Source organism: Martes martes (assembly GCF_963455335.1).
Source record: "Martes martes genome assembly, chromosome: 13".
NCBI lineage: Eukaryota > Metazoa > Chordata > Mammalia > Carnivora > Mustelidae > Martes > Martes martes.
This window is the reverse complement of record NC_137901.1, coordinates 14,208,528-14,224,071: the sequence shown is the minus strand read 5'-3', so window position 1 is coordinate 14,224,071 and position 15,544 is coordinate 14,208,528. Positions and strand designations below refer to the sequence as shown.

At 37.6% G+C, this 15,544-nt stretch overlaps 1 protein-coding gene across 6 annotated transcripts in view; it reads left to right on the top strand.

Annotated features, from left to right (window-relative positions):
• The window catches only part of RELCH (RAB11 binding and LisH domain, coiled-coil and HEAT repeat containing), a 118,124-nt gene that overhangs the window by 17,026 nt on the left and 85,554 nt on the right, over nucleotides 1-15,544 (top strand). For all 6 annotated transcript variants that reach the window (XR_013967824.1, XM_080821046.1, XM_080821045.1 and 3 more), the window contains exon 2: nucleotides 13,090-13,179. Coding sequence is in view for 5 of the 6 variants with exons in the window: in XM_080821046.1 (XP_080677172.1) it covers nucleotides 13,090-13,179 (90 nt within the window). In the remaining variant the exon portion in view is untranslated. The remainder of the gene's footprint in view (nucleotides 1-13,089; nucleotides 13,180-15,544) is intronic.

Sequence of the window (15,544 nt, the reverse complement as noted above, 5' to 3'; positions counted from 1 at the left end):
GTTCTAATGCATTATTTCCCTTACCAATTGAAAAATTTTAATTACAAAACATAGGGAAAGCAGTTTAACATTTTTCACAATGTGTTCTGAGTAACATTATTTCCTCGTGATAATAAATAGATATTACTCAAAAAAGGAATGTGGTGGATAAATGATTTTGGGAAATGTTATCTTATTTTGCTTTAACTCAGGACTTCTATGGATCTTTGTTATATTGATGCGCACTATAAAACCTGAGCTATCACGCACCCGCAAAACTGTGTTTTTTCTTTCTTTTCTTAAAACTCTTCTTAGGAACATCTTAAGGCACAAGGACCTTTGTGAAAATTATTTAGGGAACTGCTTAAGTTTATCTTTCCTTCATTTTGGAAGGATATTTTTGTTGAATACAGAATTTGAATTACATTTTTTCTTATTGCACTCCAACGCTGTTGCGCCTTTTTTAAAGTATTAATTTTACTTAGACAGAATTTAAGTATTTTAAAATTCACCCATTTAGAGTGTATCGTTCAGTTGTTTTTAGTATATTTATCAACTTGTGCAACTATCACCTAATCTAATTTTAGATCATCTCCATGGACCAGAAAAGAAATTTCTCACCCATTATCACACATTCTATTCGCCCTCACCCTCCAGCCCTAGGAAATTATTTAATCTACTTTCTGCTGCCATAGATTTGCCTATTTTGTACATTTCTTACATATAATATGTGGCTCTTTTGTGACTGACTTCTTTCACTTAGCATATATTCAAGCTTCATCGTGTTGTAACATGTATCAGTATTTCAGTCCTTTTTATTGGGAAATAACATTCAATTGTATGAATTTATATACTATGTTTTATTTCTCCGTTCATCCATTAATAGGCATTTTGTTGTTTCTACTTTTTTGCCATTGTGTATAATGCTGCTATAAATGATCATGTACAAGATTTTGTGTGAACATATGTTTTCATTTGTTTTGGGTGGAAGAGGAATTGCTTGGGTCATATGATAACTCAAATGTTTAGCCTTCTAAAGAATTGCCAACTGTTTTCCAAAGTAGCTGTACCATTTTACATTCCCACCAGCAATATACAAGGGTTCCAATTTCTGTGCATCTTGGCCAACACTTAAAAAGTAGGTGTAATTCATAAAAGTAGGTATAATACCCCAAATTCACCATTTAAAAATATACAGTTAAGTAGTTTTAGTGTATATTTACAAAATTGTGCAATCATTATTATTCTGTATTCCGGAACATTTTCATCACCCTGAAAGAAATCCTGTACCCATTAGTAGTCACTGCTCACTCTTCTGTATCAACAACGCCTGGCAAACTTTGTGTTTTATGGATTTGCCTATTCTAGACATTTTATATGAGTGAAATCCTACAATATATGACCTTATGGGTCTGACTTCTTTCACTTAGGATTTTTTCAGGGTTTATATATGTTGTAGCATGTGTGAATAATACTCCATTGTATAGTTATACCACATTTTATTTATTTATTCATTAGTTGATGGACATTTGATTCCTTTGTGTCTTGTTGTCATTGTGAATAATGTTGTGAATGAACATCCATGAACAAGTTTTTGTATGAATACAGGTTTCCAGTATCTTGGGTATATACCAATGGTGTATACTATATGGGAATTCTATGTTTAACTTGTGAGGAACTGCCAAACTTTTCCTAAGGACTCGAGCCATTTTACATTCCAACCAGGAAAATATATAGGTTCTGCTTTTTCCACATCTTCTGAAACACTTGTCATATCTGTCTTTTTGATTATAGCCATATAGTGGATTTGAAGTGGTAACTCATTGTGGTTTGGTTTTCATTTCCCTAATGACTAATGATGCTGAGTATCCGTCAGTGTACTCATTAACCATTTGTGTATCTTCTTGGGGAAAATGGCTGTTTAAATCTTTTGCCCATTTTGAAGTTGTGCTCTTTTTTTATTAAGTTAGAAGAGTGCTTTATATTTGTAGATTTAACTCCTTTTTCGGATGCTTGATTTGCAAGTATTTCCTCACATTCTGTGGGTTGTTTTTACTTTTTAAATGTTGTTTGTTTGTTTTTTTTAAATTTCAGTAGAGTTAACATGAAGTGTTCTATTAGTGTCAGGTGTACAATATAGTGATTCAGTACTTCCATATATTACTCACTGCTCAACAAGGTAAATAACACTTTATCCCTTTCACCTACTTCATTTATCCCACAACCTACCTCCCCTCTGGTAACTGCCTGTTGTCTGTAATGAAAGAGTTTTTTGGTTTGTCTCTTTTTTTTTTCCTTTGTTCATTTGCTTCTTAAATTCCACATATGAGTGAAATCATATGGTATTTGTCTTTCTCTGACTGCCATATTTCATTTAACATTATAGTCTCTAGATCTATCCATGTTGTTGCAAATGGTTCTTTATGGTTGAATAATATTTCGTCGTAAGTATGTATATATGTATATGATTATATATATGATATACATATATCTATATGACATATATAGATACATATCACCTCTTCTTTATCCATTAAAGCACAAATGTTTTTCATTTTGATGAAATCCAGTTTATCAATTCATTTGTTTATCACTTGTATTAATTTCCTATGGCTGCTTAAAAAAAATACACATGTGGTATCTTAGAACAACACAAATTTATTATTTTTATTATTTATTATCTCACAGTTCTGTAGTTCAGAAATCCAAAATGGGTCTTGTGATAGGCTAAATGGGCTGAAATTAAACTGTTAGCAGGCCTGTGTTTTTTCAGGAGGTTCTAGGGGAAGCCTTTTATTTCTTTATTTATTTATTTTAATTTCTTTTCAGCGTAACAGAATTCATTGTTTTTGCACCACACCCAGTGCTCCATGCAATACGTGCCCTCCTTAATACCCACCACCTGGCTCCCCCAACCTCCCACCCCCTGCCCCTTCAGAACCCTCAGATTGTTTTTCAGAGTCCATAGTCTCTCACGGTTCACCTCCCTTTCCCATTTCCCTCAACTCCCTTCTCCTCTCAATCTCCCCATGTCCTCCATGTTACTTGTTTTGCTCCACAGATAAGTGAAACTATATGATACTTGACTCTCTCTGCTTGACTTATTTCACTCAGCGTAATCTCTTCCAGTCCCGTCCATGTTGCTACAAAAGTTGGGTATTCATCCTTTCTGACAGAGGCATAATACTCCATAGTGTATATAGACCACATCTTCCTTATCCATTCATCCGTTGAAGGGCATCTTGGTTCTTTCCACAGTGTGGTGACCGTGGCCATTGCTGCTATAAACATTGGGGTACAGAAGGCCCTTCTTTTCACTCCATCTGTATCTTTGGGGTAAATACCCAGTAGTGCAATTGCAGGGTCATAGGGAAGCTCTATTTTTTAATTTCTTGAGGAATCTCCACACTGTTCTCCAAAGTGTCTGCACCAACTTGCATTCCCACCAACAGTGTAAGAGGGTTCCCCTTTCTCCACATCCTTTCCAACACACGTTGTTTCCTGTCTTGCTAATTTTGGCCATTCTAACTGGTGTAAGGTGGTATCTCAATGTGGTTTTAATTTGAATCTCCTTGATGGCTAGTGATGATGAACATTTTTTCATGTGTCTGATAGCCATTTGTATGTCTTCATTGGAGAAGTGTCTGTTCATATCTTCTGCCCATTTTTTGATATGATTATCTGTTTTGTGTGTGTTGAGTGTGAGAAGTTCTTAATAGATCCTGGATATCAACCTTTTGTCTGTATTGTCATTTGCAAATATCTTCTCCCATTCTGTGGGTAGCCTCTTTGTTTTGTTGACTGTTTCCTTTGCTGTGCAGAAGCTTTTGATCTTGATGAAGTCCCAAAAGTTCATTTTCGCTTTTGTTTCCTTTGCCTTTGGAGACATATCTTGAAAGAAGTTGCTGTGGTTGATATCAAAGAGGTTACTGCCTATGTTCTCCTCTAGGATTCTGATGGACTCCTGTCTCACGTTGAGGTCTTTTATCCATTTCGAGTTTATCTTTGTGTACGGTGTAAGAGAATGGTCGAGTTTTATTCTTCTACATATAGCTGTCCAATTTTCCCAGCACCATTTATTGAAGAGACTGTCGTTTTTCCACTGTATATTTTTTCCTGCTTTGTCGAAGATGATTTGACCATAGAGTTGAGGGTCCATATCTGGGCTCTCTACTGTGTTCCACTGGTCTATCTGTCTGTTTTTATGCCAGTACCATGCTGTCTTGGTGACCACAGCTTTGTAGTAAAGCTTGAAATCATGTAACGTGATGCTGCCAGTTTTATTTTTGTTTTTCAACATTTCCTTAGCGATTCAGGGTCTCTTCTGATTCCATACAAATTTTAGGATTATTTGCTCCAGCTCTTTGAAAAATACTGGTGGAATTTTGATCGGAATGGCATTAAAAGTATAGATTGCTCTAGGCAGTATAGACATTTTAACAATGTTTATTCTTCCGATCCAAGAGCATGGAATGGTCTTCCATCTTTTTGTGTCTTCTTCAGTTTCTTTCATGAGTGTTCTGTAGTTCCTCAAGTACAGATCCTTTACCTTTTTGGTTAGGTTTATTCCCAGGTATCTTATGGTTCTTGGTGCGATAGTAAATGGAATCGATTCTCTAATTTCCCTTTCTGTATTTTCATTGTTAGTGTATAAGAAGCCCCTGATTTCTGTATGTTGACTTTGTATCCTGTCACGTTACTGAATTGCTGTATGAGTTCTAGTAGTTTGGGGGTGGAGTCTTTTGGGTTTTCCATATAAAGAATCATGTCATCTGCGAAGAGAGAGAGTTTGACTTCTTCGTTGCCAATTTGGATACCTTTTATTTCTCTTTGTTGTCTGATTGCTGTTGCTAGGACTTCTAATACTACGTTGAACAAGAACAAGGTGAGAGTGGGCAACCTTGTCGTGTTCCTGATCTCAACGGGAAGGCTGTGAGCTTTTTCCCATTGAGGATGATATTTGCTGTGGGTCTTTCATAGATAGATTTTATGAAGTTCAGGAATGTTCCCTCTATCCCTGTACTTTGAAGTGTTTTAATCAGGAACGGATGCTGGATTTTGTCAAATGCTTTTTCTGCGTCAATTGAGAGGACCATGTGGTTCTTCTCTCTTTTCTTATTGATTTGTTCTATCACATTGATTGATTTGCGAATGTTGAACCATCCTTGCAACCCAGGGATGAATCCCACTTGGTCATGGTGGATAATCTTTTTAATGTGCTGTTGGATCCTGTTTGCTAGGATCTTGCTGAGAATCTTAGGATCCATATTCATCAGTGATATTGGTCTGAAATTCTCCTTTTTGGTGTGGTCTTTGCCTGATTTGGGGATCAGGGTAATGCTGGCTTCAGAAAAAGAGTCTGGAAGTTTTCCTTCTGCTTCAATTTTTTGAAACAGGTTCAGGAGGATAGGTGTTATTTCTTCTTTGAAAGTTTGGTAGAATTCCCCAGGGAATCCATCAGGTTCTGGGCTCTTGCTTTTTGGGAGGTTTTTGATCACTGCTTCAATCTCGTTACTAGATATTGGTCTATTCAGGTTGTCAATTTCATCCTGGTTCAATTTTGGGAGTTTATAGTTTTCCAGGAATGCATCCATTTCATCTAGGTTGCTTAACTTATTGGCATATAACTGTTGATAATAACTTCTGATGATTGTTTCTACTTCCTTGGTGTTAGTTGTGATCTCTCCCTTTTTATTCATAATTTTATTAATTTGAGCTTTCTCTCTTTTCTTTTGGATTAGTGTGGCCAATGGTTTATCAATCTTATTCTTTCAAAAAACCAGCTTCTAGTTTCATTGATAAATTCTACTGTATCTCTAGTTTCTACCTCATTGATATCTACTCTAATCTTGATTATTTCCCTTCTTATGTGTGGAGTTGATTTAATTTGTTGTTGATTCTCCAGTTCTTTAAGGTGTAGAGACAACTGGTGTGTTCTGGATTTTTCAATTTTTTTAAGGGAGGCTTGGATGGCTATGTATTTCCCCCTTAGGACCACCTTTGCTGTATCCCATAGGTTTTTGGACCGAAGTGTCTGCATTCTCATTGGTTTCCATGAATTGTTTAAGTTCTTCTTTGATCTCCTGGTTGATCCAAGCATTCTTAAGCAAGGTGGTCTTTAGCTTCCAGGTGTTTGAGTTCCTTCCAAACTTTTCCTTGTGATTGAGCTCCAGTTTCAAAGCATTGTGATCTGAGAATATGCAGGGAATAATCTCAGTCTTTTGGTATCGGTTGAGTCCTGATTTGTGACCCAGTATATGGTCTATTCTGGAGAAGGTTCCATGTGCACTTGAGAAGAATGAGTATTCTGTTGTTTTAGGGTGGAATGTTCCGTATATATCTATGAGGTCCATCTGGTCCAATGTGTCATTCAATGCTCTTATTTCTTTATAGATTTTCTGCTTGGATGATCTGTCTATTACTGAGAGAGGTGTGTTAAGATCTCCTACTATTAACGTATTCATATCAATATGACTCTTTATCTTGATTAATAGTTTTGTTATGTAATTGGCTGCTCCCATATTGGGGGCATAGATATTTACAATTGTTAGATCATCTTGGTGGATAGTCCCTTTAAGAATGATGTAGTGTCCTTCTGTATCTCTGATTACAGTCTTTAGTTTAAAATCTAATTTATCTGATACGAGAATCACTAACCCGGCCTTCTTTTGAGGCCCATTGGCATGAAAGATGCTTCTCCATCCCTTCACTTTCAGTCTGGGTGTATCCTTAAGTTCGAAATGGGTCTCTTGTAGACAACATATGGATGGGTCCTGTCGTTTTATCCAATCTGCAACCCTGTGTCATTTTATGGGCGCATTTAGGCCATTCACATTGAGAGTGATTATTGATAGATACGTTTTTATTGACATCGTGTTATCTTTGAAGTCTTTCTGTAGATTGTCTCTGTATTTCTGTTCAGTGATATTCTTAGGATTTTTCCTCTTTTATAGAACCCCCCTTAATATTTCCTGTAGCGTTGGCTTGGTGGTTGCATACTCTTTTAAGCCTTGCCGGTCTTGGAAACTCTTTATCTCTCCATTCATTTTGAATGTCAGTCTTGCTGGATAAAGTATTCTTGGCTGCATGTTCTTCTCATTTAGTGCCCTAAATATATCTTGCCAGCCCTTTCTGGCTTGCCAGGTTTCTGTGGACAGGTCTGACGTTATTCTGATGGGCTTTCCTCTGTATGTAAGGAGTTCTTTGTCCTAGCTGCCTTCAAGAGGGCCTGCCTACAATTATAATTCTTCATTCTTACTATTAGGTGTCTCGAGGACTTTCGAGAATCTATAATCTTGGGGGGATACCGTTCTGCCACTGGTACATGAACGCTGGTTCCATTCGCGAGATTGGGAAAATTTTCATGGAGAACTTGTTCCACTATATCTTCTAGACGTCTTTCTTTCTCCTCCCCTTCAGGGATTCCAATAATTCTGACGTTGGAATGTTCCATGGCATCATTTATTTCCCTGATTCTGTTTTCGTGGCTTCTAAGCTGTTTGTTCCAGGCTTCCTCCTGATCCTTTCTCTCTATCTGTTTGTCCTCCAGATCACTAATTCTATCTTCTGTCTCAGTTACCCTAGCTTTTAGAGAATTTAGATTAGATTGGAACTCATTGAGAGCATTGTGAACATTATCCCTGGTGGCTTTCAGTTCTGCCCTAACATTATGAACATCATCCCTGGTGGCTTTCAGTTCTGCCCTAATCAATTCCGTTTGGTCATCCATGGCTTTCTCCAACCTAGCTATTGCCTGGATAATTGTTAGCCTGAATTCCCTTTCCGACATATTGTGTATGTCGATAGCCATTAGCTCTGTTGCAGAAAGCCCATCCTCTGAATTTTTCTTCTGTTGGGCATTTCTCTTCCTAGTCATTTTGGTGAGAGATGGCTGAACAGATGTAGATAGCTGGATGTATCGACCGTGGTGCAGTCAAGGTGCACCCTGGAATGCTTCTGAGCAATCAGGAGTCCCCACCTGAAAGAGAGAAAAAAGAAAAGAAAAAGGAAAAAAAAAAGAGAGAGAGAGAGAAAGAGACAGGAAAAAAAAGAAAGATAAAAGAGAAGTCTCAGCCCAAATGGGCCCAAAGGTGAGATTTATGAAGTATACAAACAAAAACAGACAAACAAAAAGACTGATAAAAGTAAATGACAAGAGAATAAAAAAATATATATATATGTATATAAAAGCAAAAAAAAAAAAAGAACCTTTTCAAAAAGAACCCCAAGTATAAGATTTATATACTATCAGGACAAACACAAATACACAGAAACACTGGAGGAAGAAAAAGATGGGAGAGTGGTTATAAATTCTCAGTGTGGCCGAGGAAGGTTATTTTGATTCTTTCTGGATGTATCTTGATATCTTTGTTAAAGGACTCAACTTTCCTAAGATAAAGGGGGATTAAAAGTTGGTTTACCTAGGGACGCCTGGGTGGCTCAGTTGGTTAAGCAGCTGCCTTCGGCTCAGGTCATGATCCCAGCGTCCTGGGATTGAGTCCCACATCGGGCTCCGTGCTCGGCAGGGAGCCTGCTTCTCCCTCTGCCTCTGTCTGCCAGTGCTCGCTCTCTCTCTCTCTCTCTCTCTGACAAATAAATAAATAATAAAATCTTTAAAAAAAAAAAAAAGTTGGTTTACCTATAAGGGTAGCATTGATTGGGGAAAGGGGATTACCTTGAAGTTTAACTCTATATGAATATTAAAAAATAAAAATAAAAAAAAGAATAAACTAAACTAAAATTTTTAAAAATTTTAAAAATAGAAAAGCAAAAGAAAAATACAGGTATATGTATCAAAAAGTTGAGGTTAAAAGGTTATTATGGAATTTGATGTACTGGACATCTCACTGTGATGGTAAATAGGTTAAAAAATTATCTATATAAAAAAAAATGAACCAGAATAGTGGGAATGAATTAAAAATAAAGTTCTATCTATGAAGTAGTGGTGGTTGTTCTCTTGTCGTCTTTTTTTTTCCCTGGTTGGCTTTCTGGGGGAGGGGACTGCCACGTGGGTTTTCAGTCAATGTTCCCTGAGTTACGTCCTCCCACCCCCCTCAAGGGGGTGGGCTCTGAGGAAACCGGTGTTTCAGGCTTTTGTTCTCTGGAGGTTTTTATGTTTGTTTGTTCGTTTTTTTTTTTTTTTTTTCTCTCGCCTTGACAGCTTTTGGTGGTTTTTGGAGGTTTAGAGGAAAGCAAACTGCACCCAGGCCTCCCTCTCAGAGAGAAGCCTCAGTCTGTTCCCCTCTGGGTGCTGCAGAGCACATAAGTTACCCCTCAGCCGCTGGCAGAGCACGTCCGAGTCGCGGTCCCTGGGGACACAGGAACTCCTGCTTGTACCCAAAACCACGACAGCGGCGGTGGCTGTTTGGGCAGCTCCAGACCGCCAGAGAGGTTCCAAGCAGCGCTCGCACACTGAGATTTTCTTGCTGGCCCGGGCTGGGAGTGCTCAGACTTTCTGGGTCCGAGAGCACTGGGCTGGCGCCTACGCGCACCTCTCTCAGGGGAGGGTGTGAGGCGCGACTCAGGCTCTGATAGCACGGCAGGGCGCGCACGCATGGGGACTGCAAAATGGCTGTGCTTCTGCCGGCTGGCGAGGTTCCCAGCCCCTCACAGGAGCTGCCACCCCGGTGGCTCAGGAGCTAAGACCTGGTTTCTCCGCTGCACTCTCTCTGGCTCAGCACCAAGGGTGGCTGTCCTGTGTCAGGAGACTTAAGCCCCTGTCCCTAACCGCCCCAATTCCCACAATTTCCCCTTGCGATCCTTTGCTCTTTTTGAGTGCTTTCAGCCAGACTCCAAGTTAAAGCTGGTCCCTAGTCGCAGGGCACTCTCATATTGGGGTACTACTTTCCAATGGGTCGCCTCTGGTGGCTCCCTCCCCCTTTTGTTTATCTTCCGATATCAGTCTGACGTTCCCACTCTGCTTTACCTGCCCACTGGCATCTTCTGCCCCCATAGAGATCCAGACGTGTATAATTCTGATCTCAAGCTGATTTCATGGGTGCCCGGAGTTCTTTGGTAGGTAATCAGCTCACTTTAGGATACAGGTTGAAACGGGGCCTCCTCCTACTTCCCCGCCATCATGTCTCCCTCCCTCGTCATTATTTCTTCTAGGGGAAGCCTTTTAAATAGCTTCTAGGGGCACTTGGGTGGTTCAGTCGGTTAAAGCCTCTGCCTTCATCTCAGGTCATGATCCCAGGGTCCTGGGATCAAGCTGGGATCAGGCTCTCTGCCCGGCAGAGAGCCTGCTTCCCTCCCTCTCTGCCTGCTTCTCTGCCTACTTGTGATTTCTGTCAAATAAATAAATAAAAATCTTTAAAATAGCTTCCAGAGGCTACCTATATTCCTTGGCTTATGGCCCTTTTCTACTTTTAGAGACCTTTGCTATTATGGTTGTCCCAACCTGAATAATCCAAGATAATCTCTTTATTTTAAGATCAGCTGATTAGCAATCTTAGTTCCATCCATGTAAGATAACATATTCACAGATAATAAGGGTTTAGGATTTTTCTGCCTATCACATTGCTTATGCTTTTGTGTTATATCTGAGAAATCATTGCCGAAGACAAGGCCACAAAGATTTCCCTCCACATTTCCTACTAAAAGTTTTATAGTGTTAACTATTATATTTAGGTCTGTGATCCATTTTTTGTTTTCGCTTATTGTATACAATAATGATCCACTTGCCTTCTTTGGCATTGGATATCTGTTTATCCCAGTACCATTTGTTGAAAAATGCTGTAAGTCTAAAGTCAAGAAGTATGATTCTTCTATCCTTATTCTTTTTCAAGATTACTTTGGCTTTGGGAAAGCCAAAAGAGCCTTCCTCAGTCAGAAGAGCATTGGGCTCTTGGTGTTGGGGTCATGAGTTCAAGTCCCACATTGGATGTAGAGATTACTTAAATAAATAAACTTTAAAAAAAATTGACTTTTCTGAACCGTTGTCATGTCCATGTTTTAGGATCAGTTTCTCAATATTTGCAAAGAAGTGGGGAAAAGTCAGCAGAGTTTTGTGTTTTGTTTTTTTTTTTAATAGGGATTGCAGGGTTTCCATTGAATCTGTGTATTGCGGATTTTTATTGTCTTAGCATGGATATTCTCATCTATAAGCTTGGGGGTGTCTTTCTTAAGTATTTTATTCTTTTAGTTGTTATTAGAAATCAATTTAAAAAAAATTTGCCTTAGGATTGTTCATTGCTAGTGTATAAAAATTTGAATTTTGTGTGTTGATCTTGTTCTGCAGCTTTTTTTAAAAGATTTTATTTATTTATTTGACAGAGATCACAAGTAGGCAGAGAGGCAGGCAGAGAGAGGAGGAAGCAGGGTCCCTGCTGAGCAGAGAGCCCAATGCAGGGCTTGATCCTAGGACCCTGGGATCCTGACATGAGCCAAAGGCAGAGGCTTTAACCCACTGAGCCACCCAGGCGCCCCAGTGTTCTGCAGCTTTGAAAAACTTGTTTCTTAGGTCTGTTTATCTTTTATTAGATTCCTTACTTTTTTTATATTTAAAATAGAAAAAGTTTTACTTCTTTCTTTCCAATCTGGATGCCTTTGGTTTCATAGAGTTTTTATGAGAAATCACCAGTCATTCAAATCACTGTCCCCCTATATGTAAAATAGTGTTTTTCTCTGGCTACTTTTAATATTTTCTTTTCATTTTTGATATTGAGCAATTTGATTATGTTCCTAACTTTCTGTTCTCTTTATCTTTATTGGTGTTCTTTGAGCCTCTTGAATTTGTATCTGTCTCATCTCTTGTCTTACCTATTGTTGACTCCAATTTCACATATGTCAGATCTTTTGCTATTATTCTATCGATTCGTGAGGCTCTCTTAATTTTTGTTTCAATCTTTTTTTCTCTCTGTTCTTGAGTTAGGATAATTTCTATTAATCTATCTTGAAAGTCACTGATTTCTTCCTCAGTTACTTCCATTTTGCTTTTAAACTGTTTAGAGAATTTTAAATTTCAGATAACTTTCTCTTTTAGTTTCCATTAGTATTTTTATAGTCTATTTTTATGCTAAGATTTTCTTCTTTCATTGTGCGCATATATTCCTTTACTGAGCATAGTTTTAGTAGTTATTTTATTTTATTTTGTTTTTAAAGATTTTATTTATTTCACAGAGAGAGGGAGGGAGAGAGAGCGAGCGAGCAAGCAGAGAGAGCAGGAGAGGAAGAAGGAGGCTCTCTATCAATCACGGAGTCGGACACAGGACTGGATCCCAGGACCCCAGGATCATAACCCAAGCTGAAGGCAGACACTTAACCACTGAACCACCCAGGCATCCCTTAGTAGTTATTTTTAAATCTTAGTCTACTAAGCACAGTTTTAGTAGTTATTTTATTTATTTTGTTATTTATTTATTTATTTTTAAAGATTTTATTTATTTATTTGACAGGGAGAGATCACAAGGAGGCAGAGAGGCAGGCAGGGAGAGAGGGAGAACCAGGCTTCTTGCTGAGTGGAGAGCCTGATGCAGGGCTCAATCCCAGGACCCTGAGATCATGACTGGGGCTGAAGGCAGAGGCTTAACCCACTGAGCCACCTAGGCGCCCCTAGTAGTTATTTTAAAACTTGGTCTGCTAATTCCAACATCTAGATTATCTTCAAGTTGATCCCTATTGATTGTGTTTAGTCTTGAGACTAAGTCGCATTTTACTGGTTCTTGTGTATCAAGTAGTTTGGACTGTATGGTGCACAAAATATGCATTATGTTGTGGAGATGGGATTCTGTTCTATTTTTTCACACAGTGTTATGTTTTTTCATAAATTTTTTTCTTGAATTCAGTCTGCAAACTCTCATACAATAGCTCAAATTTCATTTCAAGTTGATTTTGTTTGTTTGTTTGTTTGGGGTTTTTTCATCTTTAGCTGGACTCCTTTAAGTCTACCCTGTGTGTGCATTGTTCAGGAGTTAGCCAGAGATTTAGGCAGAGAAACTTGAGTTGCTTTAAAGTAGCTTAGTTGATGTGAGAATTTCTACCTTAGTTTATTATTTTAGTAGAATTTAGAATCATAGTTTTATAAGCTAAAAATAATCATAGGTAAATGATTTCCAGTGTTTTATCTTGACAATTAAAAATAAGTTTCTGTTATTTTTCTTATTATTACAGATCGAGCTGGAAGCATCAGTACTCTTGATTCTTTAGACTTTGCAAGATACTCAGATGACGGTAACAGGGAAACAGATGAGAGAGTGGCAGGTGAGTAACATTGTAAAGACAGATTTGGATTCTTTGACATTCGGGAAATTATAAAGTGACTTGAGGAATTTCTTCCTTCTACGATTTGGTATGTGAATATAATTATGTAGTTATTACACAAAATTATGTTACTAACTTATTGGCTACAGGGAACATCTGAACCCTCAACTTCCTCTTGGAGTTGTGCTGTGAGTTTCTGGTTATGCATACCTAAAATTTGCCGAGTTCTGCTTGTGACCAACAGTTTACAACCATGTAGTTCTCTAATTGGTGTAAAGCAGTTTTAAATTAGCTATAGTTCAGTACAAAGTTAGTTGGACCTTGTCTTCCTCACTCCTTGGATCTTCCAAACCAGGGCTGACATTTAGGTGTTGTATATCAACACAACTCTACTGATTGTAAAAATGGGTTGAAATACTTCTATGTTGGCTGGTGAATAAAGCTTTGTCTTGAGATCTCTGGGTGCTCCCTAGCCATTACAGCATCTCTCTAAAAATTTCCCTTAACTTTCCTGTAAGCCAAAAATAAAGGGTTAATACTTGGTATAACAGGGGCCTCCAGGACCTTGTTTATTCCAATAAGAAGACTGACATTCTTTCTAAATGCTTGGTTACTCACCCAATCTCCTTCTCTCCTCGCCTTTCTACCTTCCGACCTGCTCTGCCTCCATCTAATGAAGCCACGTAGATTCTGGTTAGGGTACACCCTGGAAATTATCAGGGTAGCAGCCCTGGCTCCTTTAGTGTCAAATGTTTGGTACCTGTCAGGTGCTTCAAAGCTGTGGCTATCTGTCATTGAAGACATTCTGGAGTGCCTTGCAGGAATTGTAGTTTTCATAGGATATTGGCTCTTAGATGGGGAAAGCAGACAGACATCAGTTAGGTAGTTTGATCTCCACCAGAATGGTGGCACTCCTGGAGGAGGAGGGATGCCACATGGGACAGATGGGACCCATTGGGGGCAATATGATTATCAGGAAGTACCCATAATGTGGATTACTTTCTTGACCATGAATTTTTCTTCCATTTACTGGAACAAGTTTGTTACAGTCTACCAAATGTTTTCCTGTTGTGGTCATTATGAATAAAAGTGAGTACTAATTTTTATGTAGCACTTCCTCTATTCTAATCACCATTCTAAATGTGTATTAACTCATTGACTTACAGAGTTGTCATCATCCTCTCCACCCCAGGAGACTGAAACACTCAGAAGGATTATTTAAGGCTTCAGTGGCAAGGCTAGAATTCAGATTCAAATTCAGATAGCCCAGCAACAGAGTCCGCAACTGACTATGCCATATAGTATGTCATAGCAGGAAGGATGAGGTTTAACCTGGTTAAAAATGACATTTCAATATATGACTTTCACTCATTGCCCAAGAATAGAAATATTAGAATAATTTTAAATCTCAGTTGGGTGCTTGCTTCGGCAGCACATATAATAAATCTCAGATGGTGTTGTATTAGGAAAAAAATAATGTAACTGTTTCAGCGGAAGAGAGGATTCAATAGTGTAAATAGTAGTGGTGTCAGTTGAATGGGAAATCATTGGAAGAGTTTAATGTGGCTCCCAATATTAAATCATGATTTAGTCAGAAGCATTATTTATTGACTTGTATCAAAACAGTAAATTACATCAGTTTTATCTAAAAATTTACAAATCAAATGGAAATTCTTTGTATAACTTTAGGACTAATTTATCCTATTTATTTTATCCTTTGTTAAGTCATATTATGTTATATAATTATATCATATATGTTATATATATATTTTTTATGTTATATATATGTCATATATATAACATAAAAATATTTTATGTTAATATATGTTAAATATTAAATACATGGTAGTTTCTTAGACTAACCAAATATATCTGGTTTTGTATATTTGTATTACTGTTCAAATGGTTATATAATTAGCAAGTAAGTTCTACCCAAAAATAGATTACATAATTATTTTTTCCTTTAATTTTCATTTGAAAACCTAAATTTAAAATTTAGTCAGATTTAAGAGGTTCATTATTCTTGTTATTTAAGTGTTTTAGTGTTTCTAATTAGGGGAAACATTATTGATGTAAAAGCAAAATGTTATAACCAAGCATAACTAAGAATGAAATGTTATAAATACATGGTGGTTTTAACCTTGTATTTGTAATCTAAAGCTTATACTCTGTCTCTAGGTTTGGGGAGCTAAAGTAATTTTTGATCATTATACAGTGCTAATATATAAATAAACCTTTTATCTTAATTGGAAAAGGGAAGGAAAACATACGTTACTATAAGAGAATTACTTTCAGACTTGTAGCGTTCTTTATGATAAGCTGTAATTGAATCAAATGTGTGATATTTGAGTGAAACTTTATGAAA